This window comes from Syngnathoides biaculeatus, chromosome 16, assembly GCF_019802595.1.
Source record: "Syngnathoides biaculeatus isolate LvHL_M chromosome 16, ASM1980259v1, whole genome shotgun sequence".
NCBI classification, from domain to species: Eukaryota; Metazoa; Chordata; class Actinopteri; order Syngnathiformes; family Syngnathidae; genus Syngnathoides; species Syngnathoides biaculeatus.
Genome location: NC_084655.1, coordinates 23,757,992 through 23,773,654, shown reverse-complemented (window position 1 = coordinate 23,773,654; position 15,663 = coordinate 23,757,992). Strand labels below are relative to the sequence as shown.

Genomic DNA, 15,663 nt, shown 5'->3' with positions numbered 1-15,663 from the left:
GGTTGCAAAATTCCATGACTGGCCAGATAAAAAAATGCCGTCACGGGCCGGAAATTGCCCGCAGGCCTGAAAGGTCCTCGGCTCGGCCCTTTCAGAAATATGGAATTTCATCTCCACATTTTGCGCGCTGCATTTTCAACAATTCAAATGCAGTCGAGAGTTGAAAGCAAACATATAAGAAGAACCGCATCCAAAATGTTGCCGTCAGACGGGTATTCATTTCACGATATGTTCATTATTGTGGGTGTAGTGGTTCAGAACTCCGGTCTTGCTCTTATATAACTAAATAGGGAACCAACCAGCTCTCACTATGTAGAATCCTGTACAGTTCTGCACCAATGAAGACTACTAGCACACTATAGAAACTTTGTTAAATTATCATTTCATCCATTCTCTATCATGCTTATCCCTCACCGGGGTCGCGGATGAGCTGTCGCCTCGAATGAAAACTGAACATTTAGTTTCATTTCATTATCAGAACACGCAGAACGTTTGATGCAGCTCTCGCTTGATTGAATTGTTGGGGGCACGTCAGGCCGATATGCAAACGATACTTCATTTGCAACTGAGAGGAAATTGCTAATGAGCTGGTCTCTTTAACAAAGATATATATATATATATATTATTTTTTTTGGGTGGAAGTTTCACTGCAGGAATTGCGCCCCTTCCGACGTGCAATAGTGTTCACTTGAAGCGCGAGCTGGAAAGTGACGGGGAAGGCTCGATCCTAAAAGTGCGCACGAATGCTGCTAAGTAACATATTTACCGTTTTACACACTGAGCCAAAAATGTATTCTTCGTCTTTTCAAAGTAATCCAAACGCAGTCGACTTTTTCCTACGGACGAGCATGAGGTCAATGTGTGTTTTTTTTCCCCCAAATACATTTTTTTGAGGGGGAGGGGAGGGGGGGGGGGTCAGACAGCTCCCACTGTCGTATTAGCCGAGCCATAACATGTACATATGTAGCTCACGTCAATATGCTAACATTGATTGGCGGGTGAGGTGGTGAATTGTTAAGGTCGTCTATATGGAGGTCAGTGGTGGGCACGTTCGATTTAACCCTTTTCACACGTCGCCGCAGTCATCAACGGGACCCTCGCTATGTCTTAATGGATGAATTGAAGCCAGAAAGAAATTAACAGGACACTTGTACTTGGCGCTAATGTTCACTGGGAAATCTATTCAAACAGATTCACCACTTTTCCAAGTCCCCCCCAGGGATGTCTCACCTTCCCGTTCCAGCCGTTTTTTTTTTTTAAGTAAAAGATATTTTGCTAATTATGCTGTACAGTTGTCGAAAGCTCTTTTGTCTCTTTGTTTTGCAATAAAACACACTGAAAAAAGATTGTATTGTTTTCTCAGAAGAAGCGTTCCGATCGACGCGTGATATTGCGTAAGAGGCGATCAATGTGCTTGGCTCACAGATGAATGTGCATTATGACACATCGGGTCTGCAAAATTAGTTAATTTCCGTGCCCGCCCTGAGACGTAGTCAGGGGCCCTATCGATCCAGATTTGATTTAGTTCTCCATATGGGAGCTTGCTTCTGGCCTCTGGGCTTTTTCCACATTAGCCAATGAAAGTGCAACACAGCTCAGCTCAGTCTAAATATTCACTGCGGACACTTATGTGTAAATAAAGAGCCTTTGAAATGAATGCTCGCTAAAATGTTGTGCAATTATTGTGACTGGATGAGCTGGCAAGTCTTACTGTGTATTAAATTGTGAGGGGTGGAGTATGGAATAATATATATGACCAAAATCCCACTGAATAAAAGACAGCTAACCTGATAAAAAGCCGGCAGTCACATTTAGTACCGGGGACCTCAGTTCGTGCCAGCCCGCCGAACGCCAGCCAGTGTTGGGCCCAGATATCCCGTCGATGCACGCCGATGACGTCCCCGTGGCTTGTTCCCGGTCAACTGGCTCGTCACGTATCGGGCTCGACCTGCAAAGCGGAACACGGACAATATGTGGCCCGCGTTTCCTGCTCAATTGATCTGTGACTTCATTCTTGACAGGGTTGCGTTCAGTGCCTGCCTATCTAACTAGTTTACGTGGTTCCAATTGGGTAGCAATCGGACAATTTCTCTGGCGGGACCTCGGACACCCCAGAAATGGCCAAAATGACTGGTTCAAACCAAAATGGCAGACACATTGGTTCTATTCATGCCAAGCATCCATCCATCCATTTTCCTAGCCGCTTATCCTCACAAGGGTCGCGTGGCCAGCTGGAGCCTATCCCAGCTGTCAACGGGCAGGAGGCGGGGCACACCCTGAATTGGTCGCCAGCCAAACAGCCGCACTCAAAATCACACCCAGAGGCAATTTAGAGTGTCCAATTAATGTTGCATGTTTTGGGGATGTGGGAGCAAACCGGAGTGCCCACCCGGAGAAAAGCCACGCAGGCACGGGGAGAACACGCGAACTCGACACAGACGGAGGCCGGGATTTGAACCCTGGTCCTCAGAACTGTGAGGCCAACGCTTTCCCAGCTTTTTCCACCGTGCCACATCATGCCAAACATTCCAAAGAAATTTCCAAGGCTGAATTTCAGAGCCTAACCTGAGGAGTAAAACGTAACATTTCCAAAGTCAAAACTCAAATTTCAAATCATTCAAAAATATCATACTGACGGTTTTTTTTGCAAGTCCACATTTGATAGTTCCAAATTCCAAATTTCATGTTTTTTGAGTGAAACTGGTTTTGGGGGCCGAACATTAAGGCCTGACCTACAGAGTGGTAACTGCAGACGTGGACATTTGTGCTTTGCAGCGATTCCTTAAATTTCAATGGCGCAGATTCTTGACAATTTCGCATCACTCATCTTACCACACCGTTCTGTTAAAAGATGACATTTCTGAGCAAACCGTGCAATAAAACAACGTGGAAGCGTGTTTGCTTCAATGCCGTGAAGTATTTACGAGTGATTGGACCCGAGCTGGTTCCTTGAGAAACCTCAAAACGACCTGTTTTATCTCATCGACTGTCATTTTCATACGCTTACATTTAGCGAGTGTTAAAATCAGCTGGCTAATTTATTGCCCTGAAGGAAGTGCCTGTCATGTTGTCTGGAAAAAGTCTTTCCAGAACATGTTTAGAAGGGAAGGTTATGTCAGAAAAAGCCACCGGCTCTGATCTTACGTCGACCTTTGCCCGCGAACTTGAATGGAACGCAGTGAGTCAGGTTTCAGGTCATCAGTATAAAGCCCTCGATTGTTGTTCTCAAAGAATTGTTGCCAAGTCAGCATTGTTGGAAAATAACAACAACAACAACAAAAAACAATTCCATCAAATTAGAAGAGCCCACTTTACTCGAACAAACATTTGCGGAAAACCACGACCTGCGTGACACAGACAGTCCGGGAAAAAAAAAAAAAAAAAAAAGCATAGCAAAGGTATTTTGTATGGATGTTGTAGCAGGAAGTTCAAAATAATTTAGCAAATTGTGCTACTAAGCTAACAATACGTTTAAATACTGTACATGATGAAAGACTGACGGCTCAATGCTATGAGGAAAAAGTAACAATATGTAAGAATTGAATCTGAGACGATAACGTCAAAATCATTTGACTGTAAAGAAGCTCATTTTGTGGAGATTTCATCAGTTTTTGTCACAGTGGGAAGACAAAACTCACAAGCAGTTGTCTGGTTTGTTGACAACCACGTTATTTTAATAGCTTATTATTAGTGATTACCGTAATTTCCGGCCTACAAGCCGCGACTTTTTTCGTTGCGGTTTATGCGGTGATACGGCTAATTTGTGCATTTTTTTTTTATAACGACCGCAAGGGGGCACTCGAGCAGAAAAGCTAAGAGTGAGACCGGTGGAATATATGTGCCGAGAGGGTGATTTTTACCGGCCCTGTTAGCGCTGCGTTAGCGCTGTGCTGGCGCGTTGCTGCTGTGTTACTGGCGTGTCTCGGTGATATTTACCGGAAATTTTTATTTCAACCGGCCCTGTTAGCGTTAGCGCTAGCATTAGCACTAGCGTTAAACTCTATGTATCGTCTTTCTTTGTAGACATCTCGTTTTTCAATGTGGGTTTCAATGTGGGCACTTGTGGTTTTTAGACAGCTACGGCATATGTATGTACCAAATGGTATTTCCTTTACATATGTACTCAGTGAGGCTTGTAGCCAAGAGCGCTCTGTAGGCCGGGAATTACTGTACATTTCTCATGTTTAGCATCAAAGCAGAACACGGCATAAACCAAAACCTCAGTTGAAAGGGTTTCCAGTCACACCAGACGTCAGACTCGAGAATGTGGATTTGTTATGTTGATAGTAAAGTACAACCAGTAGTAGTGGTGACGGTGACAAACGCAAACCATTTGGACGCGAAGACAAACGGCCTCCACATGTGTGGAGGTGGCATAACAGTTGAGAGAGTCCGAGGATTGTACTCGGATTACCGTCAGATATTTCAGGAAACGTCGTCCGTAAGGCTTCAAACATGCATGGGAATTGCAAAATAAAGAAATAAATCTGATATTAAGTGTCGCTTGAGGCTTGGTCTCCTGAAAGTGGATGACATCACACTATGGCTGTGTCCATTTTTTTTTTTTTTTTTTTTAAATCCACTGCACAGTAATTACATAATTGTGATGATGGGCAGTTGTGTAAGAAGTGCAGTTAGGGGCATCTAGGAGATGCTCGACGGCTATTTAATCTATTCTGCTAGGGAAATATTTTCAAATTATGTATATCGCTTGTTAGCTGATGTTGTTAAAGCCAGCTGAGTTGCCTTTCTAATTAATTTATTTAAAATATGTCGTTAGCTTTGGATGCTAAATTTATCTGAGGAATCTTTTCAGCAAAATTATTTTGGAATCTGTTTTTATGACAATATATCTCACTAAATCGATACATATAAATATCTATATATCAATTGATAAAGTGTAACTTTGTATCCAGGTAGCGTCTGTTGATAAGTCTTAGCGATCATGCTAGAGGAATAATTCAAAATCTAGCATGAGGCATCTTGTTGCTCACATAATAAATGCTCAACCAATGTTTTTTAAAAAAAAAAAAAATATATCAAGCTATATTGTTAGCTGGCTGAGGTATCTTGCTCGAGAAGAAATATTAGCGAGTAAATGTATTTTTCCAATCTAATTCACGAGTGCCTTATTGCTTGCAGATGCAAAAGCCGTTTTTACTAACCGATGTTCAATTATGAGAAAATAACAGGATACGCGGATATTGTTGCTTTTATTTGTTTTTCAACTATTATTGCCGGCCTGTTTGAAGAACGCCGACTCAGCGTTCTTTCACAAATGTTTGGCTAATTCTTGTTTTTACACTTTGTAAACAACCGACTTCCTCCAGTATTGACTGTATCAAGTTTGCTTGTTTGTCACCGTTTACAACTAATTATAGTTCTGAACTTTGATAACCTCAAGCCCCCCAAGCCCCCACCGGCTGACATTCATTTTGGCTCTATCTTTGACAGTGGAGTGCCCTGTGACACTCAGGTGATGAAAAACAGAATCGAGCAGGTACAATACGTTGGACACAATTCAGACTCTTTCCATGACTGCATTTTTCCCTGCTGAAACACTAATCTGGGCGTGTTCTCATTGAGTTGAATAGATCATGCCATCTTCTATTTCTTTTTGTAATCCGCTAGCCAATCATTCATGTTTCCTTCCCAGGGTTCCCAGATGTAGCGCCCACCCGCCAACGTGTTCAACAATGCCGACTTCCTTCGTCCCCACACTTGCAACAATGTGTGAAAGGTCACGCCCAGGGGAGAAATGCGGTTCCTACGTCTAAGCGAAAATTGTAACAGTGACAAGAGAAAAGGACATCTGAGCCATTGCAGGGATTCAAATGTGTTGATTAATCTATAATAATAATAATAATCCATACCCAGAGTCTGCCGAAGCAAAATTCTAACCCAAATGCTTTCCCTCAACTTTAACCCCTAACAATAGCCCTACTCTAACCAAAACCTAACCCAGTCCTATCTACAAGCTCTACCCCGACCCTTCACCTAACTGCAACACGACCAGAATCCAGTCCCATCCCCGAACCGTACTACCAACCTTTTACCCAAACTCTGACCTAACTCCAACTCAACCCATAACCTTACTCTATATTCCCAAAGACCACTGAAATCTGACCCAAACCCTACCCGGACCACGAAGAGCAGCACTCCCCTCACGCAAAGCCTATCCCTTAAATGCTACCCAAACCAGAACCCTTACCGCACTCTACCTCAACCAGAACCGCGATCGTAACCCTACCCCAATTCAACCTAACCTCCTCTGAAGGCCTACGGAATTTTGGTACCGTTTCGTTGAGAAGGGGTTGAACTTCACCTCTATAAATGGTTAATTTTGTAGCACGCAGGCAAAATTGGGACACAACATCCCTTCCTTCGCATTTTAGATTGAATGAGATTAGTGGATCCAATCAGCGGTGACATTGAGCTGGGACCCGGCAGAACGAGTCACCAGACAAGACCTAATCGGCCGCACAGCTCTACTCTGCTCAGGCAAGCCAATCATATCCCCTCCCAACTGAGCAGATGGTTGTTATCGTCTTTCTTTTTCGAGGCGAAGTAGGATTATTTCACGGCCTTCGGACCTCACGAGTGCGTGCGACGGCTGAGGGATGCGTAGTCATCGCTGACGTTAATCCGCCTGAGGCAAAACAGAAAAGATCCAAATTCCTCTGGAGGAGAGAACCTGAGGAAAAGGAGGGTGACGCATTTATTTCAGAGCCTGCACCCGTCCCCATTTTCCCCCATGAAAATGATCTGTGAGCTACTTTACGGAGTAAATATACAGTAGAGTTTGTAAGGTACAGATGCAAATTTTCGTGGAAAAAGCTTACGTATTATGTCATATCAAAACATTTTCTCGCGCTGCCAGAGATTACAAAGGTGTCTTATGTTTGCTTTAAGCAGGGCAGTCTTGCCTTCCGGAACGAAGGAGGTGACTTCTGATGGGGAGTGCATTTGAGGACGATCGCCACAGTCTCACGTCGTATCGTGGTCAGACCCATCATCAGAGCATCTCTAGAACGATGCCTTGGTAGCAAACTTGTTAAAACTTGACTCAAACCAGAGTCCAAAACCAGCAGCAATACCAACTTCATTCAAAACCCAACCTTTATCCTGACTCACCCCTTCCCCAACGCAAACCCAAATCATACTTCAACCACAAACAAAACCTTATCTCGACCCATTCCAGATCAATCCTTCTCGGACTCAAAACCCAATTCCAATTCAAACCCAGCCGCTTATGTTTATCGGCTGAATGAGCTGTAGGGCTGCACTGACTTGCTTCAAAATTGGTTGAAGTTGTTGAAGGTGACTTAAAACTCAACCCAACAATTACTGAACCAAACCAAAACCCTAAAACTATGCCACCGCACAACTCGTACTAGATTCTTACCCAACGCAAACATCAACACTCTACAGTAGGCGTGTCAAATGTGTTATAAACAAAGACCATATTGCAGGTACGGCAACCTTCAGGGGGCTCGTTAGAACTGTGAAACCACAAGGATGTAGAGTATAATCACAAGGGGTGTAACGGCATGCCAGTATCAGGATTTGGTTCTGACAGACCTTAAGAGTTATGTTCATGGTTTGGTTCCATCTATTTCAATTTTAAAATGCAGCATTTACATCTTCAATCTTTTCAATGTTTTGTCATCAATATCCTTGACATCTGCTAGCCAGACGCTGAACTCTAACCCTTGTATACGGACTAGAAGTGTAGCTCGAATCCTTGACAGTTACACTTCCTGTCCTTTACGTTGTACGTTTAGTTCTACGTGGGATGCCAGATTCAGTATTAATGCTGATGGAATTTAATTCTGTGGATATTACTATCCCCCAAAAAATAAAGGAAGTTGTGTTATATCCCAATTTTCTTTATGTATTGCTCAACTCCTCCCTCGTGCAATGAACAGGTAAACTTAAGACGAAGTTTACCATGACACAGTACAGTTTGATTCGGTTTACATGAGCGGTACGTTTTGGGTGACACAGGACCTTAGCGACCTTCTGGATCAGTAAACACATGCAGACTGGCCTCCACCTTGGCATGATGCCAAAGAATAGACCCCCCCCCCCCCCCCCCAACGTGCTCTCATTACAGCAAAGCCCTGGACCACACATGTAATGGAAGCCATCCCTACTCTGGTGAAAGCACTAAAAGCGGGACAACAGTGTTCTGTGTCCCGCAGCAGAGCTGAGGCTCAGTGTTACACCTGCAGAGCTCAGGTAATCACTCTTGGTCTTGACTTTCATTATCTGTGGACAAAGAAGAGCCGTCTGCACGTTCAAAATGACGACGCTTTGCACCGCGTTAGCTGCATCTTTAAAGATTAGCGTAAAGGAAAACACGGGAAACATTACATCACGCCTTTCCCAGAAGACGGGATTATGTGTGTCACTTAACCCTGGAAATAAACAATCAAAATCGGGACGCAAGTCAGACCCTTGGCAACATCTATTTCTGTCTCCGTTCATTCAGGATGATTGCTTTCCGTCACTGAAAAAAAAAAAAAAAAAAAAATGAACAAGAGGGTCGACCATCTACAAAATGGCTCGAGAACTGTCAAAGAAAAACTGCCCTCTCTCTCTCTCTCTCTCTCTCTTATCATGACTGAACTGCCACTAAAGAGATGTGAATAGCTACGTACAGTATCAGTCAATGGAAAAAAAAAGTGATGACATTCAAAAGATATCTAAAGCTGTCCGAGTGGTCTGTTGCTCTTTTAGCCATCCTCGATTTGTCAACAGGCACAGACTTGCAACCTTGTTTAAGAAGCATCTCTCTCCACTGTCTCACACCAGGGACCAAAATGTTTCCATTAGACCAACTGGCAAGTAAATGACTAAAGGGTCGCGACCCTCCTTCAGGAAAACCCACAAGGTTGAGGTGGGGTCATCATCCGTTTCTCTCCACGCCACGTGAAACTTAGAACCGTGTGATGGCAACAGAAAGCACTAAGCAGTATCAACGGTGACAGGTGTCCATAGGCGGAGAAAACTTTAAAAGTTGTCATACATTGGAAGTCAAGCTACAGGTTCTTTTACGTTGTCCATGACATTGAAGAAGAAGAAGAAAGTTGCAGGAACGTTGTCTAACACAACTTCATCTTCCCTTTGGATTCCTTGTCCATTGGCGGCTATTTTTCCATGTCGCTATTCCAGTCACTCGCATTTGAAAAATGTACGGGTATGGCCAGTCATGCCCGCAGATATAAAGGTACGGGTGTGTGTTCTGTTTGTAATTATGAGTGCAGCACTTGAAGAGCAGAGGGGGGCGGTGTCAGGTAAAGTAGGAAGTAGAAGTAGGCTGAGCAGCAGTTTGTTTTTAAAGACCATGTGCTTCCGTGTTAAAAAAAAAAAAAAAGACCTCAGGCTGTGGTTCACTTGCGGTGGATCGGTTTTCATGTGCGCTGAGAGTGCGCAACAATTGTGCAGTGGCGCAGCTTAGAGGGAACATTGGTCAAGACCACACAAAATAAGCGACGTCTTTCAATAACTATGCATTTCTACTCATAACAAATTTTACGCACGTGATTTTTCGTGCTCGACTGTGCCGAATTGCGAGTGCGATGGAGCGCGGGCACGTACGCGCCCGTCAAATCACAGTGACTGCTATTCTATATGTTCAAGAACACCAAATGCGGGAGGACAAATTTCCTGCACTCAGTGGTACCAAAGCCCCAGACGAGGTAGGAGAACACCTTGATTTCAATTAGCTAAGCGCAACAAATATCTATCACACGGGAAACTTGTTATAAGCTCTGCCTCCCAGTTCTGAGGAACAGGATTCTAATCCCGGCCCTGCCTGCGTGGCTTTTCTCCGGGCACTCCAGTTTCCTCCCACGTCCCGAAAACATGCCTGCATTCATTAGAGACCACTAAATTGCTCCTAGGTGAGCTGGGATAGGCCAGATATGAAAGAGGTGTAGCTATGGAACCGAGAACAAAAAAATTGGTGAGGTTGTTTTTGTTGTTTTAAGTATTAAATGGACGTTTTAGCACAAGAAAGGCTAGTATCTGTTAGCTTGGATGGCTAGGATAAAAATCTAAAAATTAAGTACTTTGTAGTTCCAAAAGTATAATAAAACAAAGCCACGGTGAGTTCCTATTTCACTGAAACAGTTCACCCATCATTATTGTGACACAAAATCTTTTTACACTGTTCAGTATTGTTGCATCTACTTGCATAGTCGTGTGCGTGTTTCGATAGTATGTCACCTCAGGTGAGCCTTACTCCTATTTTACGGATTTTTGAACATTATCTCAGTAATGTTTTGGGTATCGTGGGCGGTCCGCCTGCTCATTTGTGCGACTGCCTAACACAACAAAGCAAGTCGATCGATACGCACTCGTCAGTAATGGTGGAGGTCGTCGATGGCTACACGGAAGCGTGCTTATGTAATTAGGCAACGTGGGAGGTCAAAACATATTATTTTAAAAATAATAACGATTAAAAAAAAACAAACAAAAATCATATTTACCAGATCGGGTCGCTACATGTGATCAGATAAGCATCCAACCTTGTCTTGAAACAAGCAGCAAGTGGCTCATTCGCCATCCCGAGACAACGTTGACTAATCCTTTGCGTAAATATTTGCACAACTGCTTTGTCTTGCAAGGAATAAACCAGAAAGAGACAAATATTGATGTTTCCACAGCGTTATATAAAATATTGCCACAATTCTAAATACTTTTGGTATAACGGTGCAAGCCAAAGCGGCGGGAGTCACTGTAAAGCCCTCACCGTAGGGCCCTTTTAGCCAATCAGAAGCCTGAAGAAAGTCATTTCTGGAAAAGGCACAACAACAAAAAAATTCAAAATAAAATACAGATTCAAAGAAAAAAACAAAGAAAAAAAAAATAGATAAAATGAAAAAAACATTTAGGTCTGTATGAAAAACCTTTTTTGGCCATAAATCCAAGTGAGTGTACCTACATGTGTCACGTGACAACTATTTTCTTACGTACGTTCACTGTAACTTGGAAAGCAAGCATGTCGGGACCACCGAATATTCCGGATCGTGAATGTTTGCCGTCGACAACGCTGACCGTTCCGTTCTAAACGTGAGAAGTTCTGGCCTCCTCCCTGCAGCTGTTCTACCCGCTGACGCTTCCTGTCCAGCGATGAATGTGCAGATATTACATTTCACCTTCTTTGGCTGGCCCGAATTCTAAAATAGCGCAAATGCTCCGAATCACGCCGTAAACAACACGCAGCCTCATTCTCCGGGGGGCACCATTTTATGAATGTTGGCCCACGAAATCCTCCATTGCACCTGACTTGTTGTTAGCGTTGCGCGCTGACGTGCACGCGGTGGCTCAAAGGTCTGCGTTTCCATCGAGGAGCTATCGTTTGTGTGAAACATAAGTAAGGTCAAGCGGGAGTTTAAATGCTAGCCAGCTCCACCTGCTATACATTCTGCGACACGGGCGTCTGTGTGAAATGATTGGAGAAAAACTGGCCATCAAACGTCATCCCGGTCACGGATGTCAAACTCATTTCAATTTGCAGGCCAAACAGAAGATAAAAATAGCAACTATGCAAAACGGTGCCCATTGTTTTGGTACAAAAGTACAAAACCACCGGAGGCAGTCGAGCGTCATTTAGGTAGTGGGTAAGTCGTCATCGGTGCGCCGTTTGGTGGGCAAAATTAGCAACATCAGTTGCTTTTAATTAAAAAAAAAAAAAAAAAAAAAAAAAAAAAAAAAACAGCCAGCAGGTGTGTTCTCAATTCCCACGGGCCAGAATCAACCCCTGAGGGTCCTGTTCTGGCCCACGGGCTTTATGTTTGACAGCTCTCATCTCTTTCAAGAAAGAACAAAATACTGTGCACACTTCGCATATCTGACAAATATGTACTTCCAAAAAAAAAAAAAAAAAAAAAAGGATTTCAGATGGGAATTAATTTATGGTAAAAGTCTTACAGTATGGAACTGACATGTTCGGTGGAAGTATCCATGCAATTTCCATCCCGCTTATCCTCACTGGTAGTTTGTAGTTAAATTTTTAAATATGCTTTAACCCAAATCACTTTCAAAGGGCAGCAAGTCCTTTTTTTGTGAAGGTTTTCCACACCCAGACGGCCATTGTTGTAGTTGTGTGTTGCCAAATTTTCAGAATCAGAATCCTCTTCGTGTCAAAAAAAAAACACGAGGAATTTGCAGAATGGGTTATTCTCCACCTTTACTGTAAAGTACGTCGGTGCACGTCTGCCATATCGCGAGTGCTTCCAAAGCCGTTGCCGTTGGCTTTCCCCAAAATGAAATTACGTAATTTCCCCTTGCGAGACATTCATGGACAATCTTTTGATTCCCGAGAGCACACGAGACCCTCGAAGGCTTGCAACTGAAAAAGGAGGCGGTAACGGGAAGTACAACAGAAGGCCACGTCAATTTACGAGATTGGGCAACATCAAGAAGACTCGCGTGTGACGCTTTTTAGGTTTTGAGTTTTAGCTTGATCCAAATTTCAGTTTACATTTCTCAATATTAATGGATTATTTTCATTGGTGTCTGTTGCAAAACTCAACGTGGGGTGGCAACATTTAGAGCTCGGAAGAAATAATGACTATTTCGCATGCATCCATCCATCCATTTTCTTAGGTGCTTATCCTCACAAGGGTCGAGGGGAGTGCTGGAGCCTATCCCAGCCGTCAAGGGGCAGGTGGCGGGGTACACCAACCGCAGGGCAGCACATAGAGACATAATCACACCTAGGGGCAATTTAGAGTGTCCAATTAATGTTGCGCGTTTTTGGGATGTGGGAGGAAAGCGGAGTGCCCACCCGGAGAAAAACCCACGCAGCCACGGGGAGAACATCCAAACTCCACGAAGTGTGAGCCCACCGCTTTCCAGCTGATCCAACGCGTCATCTGACGATTTTGCGTACTTTGCTCAATTTTAAAGGTCTATTACTGTTGCCAAAGCAAGAACGCTATTCATTTGGAATATCTAAAAGCAATGATACAACTTATTTTTTGGAAAGACAACTGACAGTCCCAAGAGTGTCGTGTGAAGCTGGTACAGAGCGTCTTTACCCGTTGGCGTTCTAGACCAGCGCAATGACAATTGTGCAAAGGGAGCAGTTGAAAGTGACCACTGCGTGCCGTATTTTGGTCCTCCGGTCCACGCAAGAACCTAATCGCCGTCCGTCGTTCACGATATCGTGAGCCTGGCAAGCTTACGTAAGGCCTCCTTTCTCAAAGTACGACTGCCGTTGCCGTTGCCTTTGCTTTTGGCCTCAAGTGTGTGCCCGCCATTGAGTTTCCTCAGCGTGGCGTGAAGTCATCAGCGGAGTGCTCCGCTCTAAGTGGCTTGGTTGTTGTTCGAGAGGGAGGAGGCGTTCGCTTGCAGGAAAGGAAAAGAAAGAAAGAAAGAAAGAAAGAAAGAAAGAAAGAAAGAAAAAGAAAGAAAGAAAGAAAGAAAAGTCATGCGACGGAATTCTCACTTGCCATTGTGAGGAATCACCACTAGCTGAGAATTGCGTGTTCTATCGTGTGCGCTTATGTAACGGCCACAAAAAAAAAAAAAAAAAACAGAATTCGCACGTGAATATAATGGGAGACGGTTGTAACGTTTAATCCTCAACATTTGGCGCAAGTGAATTTTCTACGAATAGCAAAGTGAACGGAAAGTACATTTTAGAAACAGTTCGGGCCAAATAGATGGATTACAGTTGAATGGACCGAGGAGAGCCCATTTAATGGACTTTCCGGCGAATGGTTTCATAAAGTGTACTTTAAATATTGAACAGGTTTGGCACGGAGGTTCGGCCATTTTCCGACCGGATTGGGGGAATCACTATAAATAAGTACAGCTCACCAAAAATAATTGTAAAAAGGTAATGCCAAAAATTCATCCCAGTGGTCAATTTGCATGTGCACCAACAGGATTTGAGCCTGGTGTGACGGGGGGGGGGGGGGGGGGGGGCTCAGAAACGTTAGTGACGATTAACATTTCCCACATTAAAACATCTAAACAAGAAGATTTAGATGTTTCGGTGGGCTTTAAATCACCCCAAATGTTTCCAGCCATTTTCAAATCCGCCGGCTTACGTCATCTTAATCAAGATAATGTTAGTTGCGTTGCATTGTGGTTGCTCAGTGATGTCATTGAGGACACAAAGTCACTCGGGTGACCTGAAGAAGGACACGCATCGTCACTCGCTCACTGGCAAATATATCCGGCCGTGCACTTGAGGGGGAGATGAAGGGTAAAAATACAACTAGGAATACGAGATGTATGAAGGTAAATTCAGTACGGTTTTGCGTACCTTCCGCTGTGTGGCGCCCAAAGGAGCTCGCGCTGCCGATCGTGCAGTTCGAGTAGCTATGGAACTGCTGTTTTCTGCTACAATGCGTTCGGATTCGTTCACATCGGCGCTACACGACACCAACGATGACAAAGAGCATCTCCTAGTTTTAAGAACTTTAACATTTCTTTAAAAGCAAGTCCACACACAATATACATTTCCCAAATGTATGGTTCACAACCCCTCCGGCCCCCCTTAAAAGACTCATTCACTGGCGATAACCCTCCCAGTCATAATGGACATTAGAATTAGAAAGCCTTCAATGGATAGATTTCCAATTCCGCCATCTTGTGTGTCATAGAGGTCAGAGAACACGTGAAGTTTTTTTTTCCATCGTTAATTTATCCGATTGGTCCAAGGGCTGTGGTGACGTCGTTGGAAACCTGTCCATAGAAGAGAATGAGTTTTCAAATCTTCTATGAAAGACACGATATATTTTGTGTTTGTTGATTCCTAACTCTGAATTTGCTCCCCGTCATGCATGTTTTTGTGGAAAATTACACCACAAATCACTTGACTGCCATCAGCAAATGAAACTTTTTTTTTTTTTTGAAGTTCATGATTACGACTATGAATATGTATTGTTTCTGTCACTAGCAAACTTCCCAATGACACAAGCTTTTTGTAAATATAATCAAAATAAGTTATTAAAATATTAAACTCGAGTTACACCCAAACAAAAAAAGGCCAAAGATTGGCGCACTGTTTTACAGGTTTTGGATTCATAAGTTTCTTGCCAGTGGAAACTTACTCAAATGATTTGGATTTGCATTTTTGTCGTTTTTTGGGGGGAATTTTTCCACACACAATAATGCTGCGCTCCAGAAACTAGCAAAGCGATCAATAAGATGCCGTTCTTCAACGCAAAACACAACCCTCCACAATTGGGACAAAAATTGAACACACCATATTAAATCATTTGGTCATATTTCCGCCAATGTGACTTCCAAGGTGTTAAAATAACAACAAGAAAAAAAAAGCCTTCATATTTTGTTTCAACACTCACTTGAAGAAGTCGAGTCCAGAAGTTGGGGTCAAGGTCGCTTCCGGGTCAATGCGTCCAATTGCCCCCTTTTCTCGAGTCACGTGATCGATTGCTGCCGTTCCGTTGGGCGAAAATTTTTATGCATTTGACGCAAAAAGTGTAGATTAAAACTATGACAAATAAAAGAATTTGTTCAAATTAATATTTTGTATTTTCAAAATGTAGCATTATAAAGTATGAATAAAAGATTTGTTAAAATTCATGTGTTTTTGTTTTCAAAATGTAGTATTATAAAGTATGAATAAAAAGTATTTTGGAAAAAGTATACATTTTAGCATCATGAAACAATGTA

The 15,663-nt window shown here is 43.1% G+C and overlaps 1 protein-coding gene across 1 annotated transcript in view; it reads right to left on the bottom strand.

Annotated features, from left to right (window-relative positions):
• The window catches only part of LOC133514651 (5-hydroxytryptamine receptor 3A-like), a 33,642-nt gene that overhangs the window by 17,628 nt on the left and 351 nt on the right, over positions 1-15,663 (bottom strand). Inside the window, exons 2-3 of the mRNA XM_061846482.1 lie at positions 15,333-15,423; positions 1,788-1,948 (exon numbers count right to left, since the gene is read on the bottom strand). Coding sequence (XP_061702466.1) covers positions 1,788-1,948; positions 15,333-15,423 — 252 coding nt within the window. The remainder of the gene's footprint in view (positions 1-1,787; positions 1,949-15,332; positions 15,424-15,663) is intronic.